This window comes from Callorhinchus milii, unplaced genomic scaffold (assembly GCF_018977255.1).
Source record: "Callorhinchus milii isolate IMCB2004 unplaced genomic scaffold, IMCB_Cmil_1.0 Scaffold4, whole genome shotgun sequence".
NCBI lineage: Eukaryota > Metazoa > Chordata > Chondrichthyes > Chimaeriformes > Callorhinchidae > Callorhinchus > Callorhinchus milii.
Genome location: NW_024704745.1, coordinates 28,075,673 through 28,082,370, shown reverse-complemented (window position 1 = coordinate 28,082,370; position 6,698 = coordinate 28,075,673). Strand labels below are relative to the sequence as shown.

The 6,698-nt window shown below is 47.9% G+C and overlaps 1 protein-coding gene across 1 annotated transcript; it reads left to right on the top strand.

Annotated features, from left to right (window-relative positions):
* The first annotated feature begins 647 nt into the window (after positions 1-647).
* Positions 648-6,355, top strand: si:ch211-199f5.1 (protocadherin-8). The gene is made up of 4 exons (XM_007893501.2): positions 648-3,154; positions 3,323-3,408; positions 3,757-3,893; positions 5,614-6,355. The coding sequence occupies exons 1-4, from the start codon at positions 695-697 to the stop codon at positions 5,916-5,918; spliced, it is 2,988 nt and encodes a 995-aa protein (XP_007891692.2). The 5' UTR covers positions 648-694; the 3' UTR covers positions 5,919-6,355.
* Positions 6,356-6,698: the final 343 nt, after the last annotated feature.

Here is a 6,698-nt window from a genome sequence, read left to right as displayed (position 1 = left end):
TTTAAATGCACCGAAATATCGAAGTGAGTAAACTGAAGGAAACGTGGCTCTCATCTCAGTGTAATGCAAATTTACGCACATCGAAACCCATCCTCGGAGGAGGAAGGAACCGGTTCAGTGGTGATGGCCCAGTTTATTAATCTGCGTATATATGAATTTCTCAGTCGTTTCTCACAATGATGAATGAATTAATGTGAACAGGCGGACTTTGTTTCCTGGAACAATGTTGGAATAAATCGACTTCAATAATCTCCCAAATCCTCTGCTTCTTCCCATTCGCAAACCATGATTGGCCGCCGAGGGGATGATTTACATACACTTGTCAATAAAAGTGCTGCGAGCGCGGAGAGCCCGAGAGACGCTTCGTGCGAGCGGAGGGTTTCTGCTGCACAGCTTCTCGCTTCTCAAACTGACCCTCGTGGGGCACTCCGCAGAGCGGAAAATAAAGCACATTCAGCAATTTCAGGGGGAAAAAAAATCCTTTATTTCAAACGAGAAATACCACCCACACCTCCTCCCCCCATCCCCTCCCCCCCCCCCCCCCCACACACACCACACTACACACACACACTACACACACACACTACACACACACCACACACACTACACACACACACCAGACACACACTACACACACTACACACCAGACACACACACACCAGACACACACACACGAGGATATTGAAGGTAGAGGATGCTGTACGGAAGCCCCCCCCCCCGGGTGTGTGCTCCTGCCCCGCTGCCCCGCTCCGGGCTCCGCTCCCTGTTGCTGCTCCTGTCCGTCGTGTCCGCCGCCGACGGCAAAACCTTCAGGTACTCGATCTACGAGGAGGAGGTCCCGGGCACTGTGATCGGAAACTTGGCCGAAGACGCGCAGATAACCGCAGCCGATGATGATCTGCGGAGCAGTTTCCGACCGATGCAGAAGCTCAACGCGTCTTTGATCCAAGTGGGAGAGAGTGCGGGCGACCTGACCATCGGGGGCCGTATCGACCGGGAGCAGATCTGTCGGGACACGTCGCCCTGTCTGATCGCTTTCGATGTGGTCAACTTTTCCAGAGAGACCTTTAAACTGCTCCACGTGGAGGTCGAGGTCAGAGACATCAACGACAACGCGCCCGAGTTCCCCAACTCCGAGATGTCGGTGCAGATCTCCGAGAGCTCAGCGCTCGGGACCCGAATCCCTCTCGAGGTCGCGGTCGACGCCGATGTCGGCGACAATTATCTGCAAAACTACGCCATTTCTGCCAACAGCCACTTCAGCCTCGAGATGCAAACCCGGAGCGATGGCGTCAAGTGCGCCGACCTGGTGCTGGTCCAAGCCCTCGACCGGGAAAGTCAGGCTCACCTGACACTAGAGCTGTCCGCACAGGACGGGGGCCATCCCCCTGAGGTGGGAAGAGCTAAGGTCCAGGTCGAGGTTCTGGACTGGAACGACAACAGCCCCGAGTTTGTGCAGAAGTCCTTCCTGGTGGAGCTCCATGAAGATGCTCCGGTGGGTTTCCTGCTGCTGCACCTGGAGGCCGTGGACCCTGACCAGGGGCTGAACGGACAGGTGGTCTATGGCTTCAGCCCTCACCTCTCGCCTGAGGTTCGACAACTCTTTCGAGTCGATGCCAAGTCTGGCCGTTTGACCCTGGAGGGGGCCGTCGACTACGAAAGCAGAAAAACGTACGAGTTGGATGTTCAAGGTCGCGATCTGGGTCCCAACTCCATCCCCGCCAACTGCAAGGTCACCGTCAACATCCTGGACGTGAACGACAACGCCCCGGAGATCGCCATCACCCCCATGACCTCCGTCAGCTCCGGAGTCGCCTACATCACCGAGGCCGCCGCCAAAGACAGCTTCGTGGCTCTGATCGGCACCTCGGACAGCGACTCGGGCTCCAACGGCCAAGTGTCTTGTACTCTGTACGGACACGATCACTTCAAGCTGCAGCAAGCGTATGCCGACAGCTACATGATCGTCACCACGGCGGCTCTGGACCGCGAGAGGATCGGGGAATATAACCTGACTGTGGTGGCCGAGGACCTGGGCTCCCCTCCCTACAAGAGCATCAGGCAGTACACCATCCGCCTGAGCGACGTGAACGACAACGCCCCCTCTTTCTCCAAAGCCATCTACCAAGTGTCCGTCCTGGAGAACAACGCGCCGGGGGCTTACATCACCACCGTGGTGGCCCGCGATCCCGATCTGGGTGCCAACGGGCAGGTCGGGTACCGTCTGGTGGACACGCAGGTCCTGGGGACCCCCGTCTCCGCTCTGGTGTCTGTGGACCCGACCACTGGGGCCATCTATGCGCTGCGCTCGCTGGACCGGGAGCGGCTGGAGGAGTTGGAGCTGCGGATGGAGGCGAGTGACGGCGGCTCCCCACAGCTCAGCAGTTCAGCGCTCATCCAGCTGAGGGTCGCCGATCAGAACGATAACGCTCCTGTCGTCACCCACCCCGTCCCTAGCAACCGCTCTGCGACAGTGCTGCTGCCTAGCAACGCACCATCCGGTTACCTGGCAACACGCATCCGCGCTCGGGACGCTGACGAGGGGCTGAATTCTCAGCTGACGTACGGACTCCTGCGGGGGGAGCCCCCGGGGCTCTTCACTGCCAACAGCGTGACCGGGGAGATCTTCCTCAACAGACTCCTCAGCAAAGACAGGCCGCCCGCCCTCAAGATCATCGTGGCTGTTCACGACAACGGCCGACCATCGCTGTCCTCCACAGTCACCGTCAGCTTCGTGGTGAGGCCACCAGCACCTCCCGGCAGCCAAGAGCTCGTCATCCGCAGCTCTGCCCAAACACAGCGGCCCTGGGACCTCTCCTCCATCATCATCACGGTCCTGGCGGGCAGCTGCACGTTGCTCCTCGTGGCTATCGTCGCCATCGCCACCACGTGCAATAAAAGCAAGGAACCGAAGCTCAAGCGGGCCCGGGGTCAGGACATCTCTCAGCTGGAGAGGGGCAGACGCCCAGAGTGCGGCTTGATCCCGAGCCACAAGGGCGGCAAGTTCCAAGCAGTTGACGTCCAGCAGTATTCCAGCGCCGCTTCCTTGTGCGGCTTGAACGCCGGCGACAGCGGTGGATCGCCCAACTCGGAGCACGGCAGCAGCCAGTTGTGTCGCTTCGTGGTGGATAAGCTCAGAGGAACGGACCCTGAGGTAGGAATGGTTTGAATCATTACTGCGATTAACCCGGGCCACAGCGGGTGGACCATGATACACGTAAACGTGGGGGTAGTTTAATGCATATGAGGGCGGTAATCATGTGTTTGACGGTGGTAACATTGGGGCTTATTTCTCTGATTTGTTTTCTGTTCGTTTTTTCAGCTTTTTCCTCCTGTCTCGGGCTTTGGTCACCAAGCCCTCCACCCAGTCACAATCTGGAAAGGCAAATCATTTACTTTAAACAAAAGGTAAGCACTTGCACAGATAAGTCAAATAGACGCTTGCAAACAATAATAACACGTTGCATTTATACAGCACATTTCATGCCAGGAAGATGTCCCCAAGGGTTTTGGACAGGCAACGATTTGCACCCAAACTGGGGATTAAATTCAAGATGGATGGTGAATTCAATTGGGACCAAGGTGGTGGGGGTAGTGTTTGGAAGATGACCAAAGTCTCAGTCAAAGATATTGTGTCCATTGTATTGAAAATGTATAGTTATATTTAATGTTTATGTTTACTAAAGATATTGAGTCCATTTTATTTGATTGACAGGTGATTTGAATTGTGCACTCAATTCTGTGCTTCCCTTTCAGTGAACACACAAACCATCCTCAAGATAGATTCAGCGGGAAGGACAGTGGGAAAGGGGACAGCGACTTTAACGACAGTGACTCTGATATCAGCGGCATTGGGCTGAGCAAGAAAGGTGCGCTGAGCCAAAGGCACAATGGTGAGTGAAGTAACTTTATAGATACGTTCTTCCAAATGTGAGGAAACTGTGGGCATATAATGGAATTAGGATAGAGGGCAGCAACTGTCTTGTGTGGCACTAACCTGACCAGCACAGCTCAAATAAAATATCCCCCTCCACCCACCCCCAACCCTCCTTTCATGTACGCCATTTGAAAAGAAACCAGTTTTTTTCCTCCTTATGTAGACAATTTGATTACTAGCTTTGCTAATTGAAAGTAAGGGAGAACTATTTAGTTTCTGGAAAACTATTCAGTTTGGGTCAAGCTGGGTGATGAGGCTCTTTGGCTCATTTTATCTCATCCTCCCAGATTACCCATCCTGCTACCTCTCCATGAAAAGTTTAAACATTTGTTCTCACAGGTTCTCTAGGACTACAATGTCAATCTCTGCTTCCTGACATCTGTAATTAGGTGGGTCACATCAGCACTAAACATATGATTCAGCAATGGGACAAAGAACCAACATTAACTTTTTAGTTAATTGACCCATTATGACATAGTATAATACATTCTTAACCTGAAATTTGCTTTGAGATTGTGCCTTGTAGCCCTCTGATTTACTGCATTATTCATGGTAGCTTCCTGCATTTTCGTAGTAATCCACCATAAAAGCTGAGTATAACTGGGACATTAATAGCTTCACATTGAATGGATTCATTCAATGAATGGATGCATTATCACACCCAGAACCTTTTTTTATTGTGCTCCAATGGGAGCAGGTGCAGGGATATTTCAGCAGATATTTTACATTTACCTCTTCAAATAATCTTCTAAGATTGGTATTGATAGCAGTATGCACAAATCTATTTTGTCCCATAAGAATACCTGTCAAATCAAACTTCAAAATTCAATTTTAACTAGAATTGGCTTTCCACTGGTTCAGTTATAGCTGAAAAAGTGTGAGATTATCACCTCCAGGTTATCTCACAGGGGACAAAAATACTGAGCTCACATTCAGCTATAGTTATACTATTTATGTTTTATTTGCTGTGATGTTAAATTTGCTTTACACAGGGACCAGGGTGTTTATAATAATTGCATAAGCAAACTTGTTTGCAAGTAGTTTTAATCTCGTTTGGGGGGAATCCGGTTAAATTGCACCCATTTTCATGTACAGCAACTCATAGGTCTGCAACACACAAGTTCCAGTCATGCAGACCATTTCATGGTCATGGATGCCTTTGATTTAATTTTAATTCTCTTTGTTGAAATCATTATGTTTTGCTCTATCTGGAAGCATGCTTGAAAGAATACATCCATTAAACATTGTCAAATAAATCAAGAGAAATGGTTTAGGGCAGGCACCTCATGATGATTGTCACCTATGCTGCTGCTTTCAGGATAGTAATGATTGTAGTGAGTTTCAGAGCTTCTGGAAGGGTGAACATGTCACACATTCCAGAAATTGATTGGTAGGATTGGGATGCAATCAGATTAATCCAGCAACCCCCTGCTCCAGAAACTAATATCAACTCATGTGCCCTAAGGGAATGCTACAGCAAGCAGATGGCACCAAGTCTCACTATCTCATTAAGGGAAGTTAATCATTATAAAGGTTTCATAGTCAAACAACTTAACTTTAATTAATACTGTCTAAGGCCGAGGCACTCCACATCACAATCTCTTGTTTTTGCAATATTGCAAATAAAAAATCAATTCTAAGCATCTTCTACAGTACAGATTGTTTATCTCACACAGGTTTGTGGTCCTGTACAAGTGAATGCAAGGTCCTTGGTCACTCAGATCGCTGCTGGAGCCCATCAACTGGGGGATCCAACACCTATTCTTCCACAACTGCTTCCCAACACCTCAATACTTTTGGGAAAAGTACTTCTCTGCCCCGAGATCCACTTCGGAAGGACACATACTACCAGGCACTTTTGCCCAAAACAGCTGGCCTGCAAAGTGTATATCAGAAAGTTTCATCCAAAGAAACTGAAACTGTAACATCTATCATTGTACCATTGTATCAGACTGTGGGATTGAAGGGCCAAACTTCCTAACTTATATCTCAATGATCAATAGAACTAGCACATCACCTCAGCTCTCTCCATGAACAGATTTATTGATTTTTTAAAAACAAATCTATGCTTTGTTGAAAACGTGCAATATGTTCATTCTGTACATAATGACATTACCTTTTTTTATGTTAAACACTGTATAAAATTCAATTGATTTACATGAAACCTATTTCCATACTAAAAGTCTGCTGTGGATAACGTAATGCCCAAATACAATACTTGTAAATGTAAATTAAGGAAATTAGTAAAATGAGATGAAATTACGTTGTGCTTTTCTATTGAAGCAATTGAATGGCTGATTTTATTGTTTGTTAGCTTGTATTTTATACTTTTCATTGTCTTATTGTCTCAATGCATATATTTTATGATTTGTAAATAGACTCACGCAGATACTTTAATAAAAATTGTATTATATCCAATATTCAACACTGTTTAACTTCTCAGAATATTTTCTTTCCCATGCAATATGTTCAGTGATTCTTTTCCAATTATTCAGCGATTGACTATGGAGTCTAAAATGTAAGAGTTTAAGAGACACAACACAAATTCTCAAAGGATCATAAATATCAAACCCATCTGCAGGTCAAAACAAGTCATGGCACACATCCAGTTATGGGTAGAATGTAATTTTCATGATTTTCATAATTTTAGGAAAAGGAGAAAGCCATTTTTAGCTGCTTGAGCTCACCCAACCACAGGCTTTCCCCACAACATTATGATTCTTTGTAAATCTATTCTGCAAATACTACATTATTATTAAAC

Coding starts and splice junctions, on each gene's coding strand:
- si:ch211-199f5.1 (XM_007893501.2), top strand. CDS start 695: ATGCTGTACGGAAGCCCCCCCCCCCGGGTGTGTGCTCCTGCCCCGCTG. Junction 3,155..3,322: donor TCAGAGGAACGGACCCTGAG/GTAGGAATGGTT, acceptor TCGTTTTTTCAG/CTTTTTCCTCCTGTCTCGGG. Junction 3,894..5,613: donor GCTGAGCCAAAGGCACAATG/GTGAGTGAAGTA, acceptor TATCTCACACAG/GTTTGTGGTCCTGTACAAGT.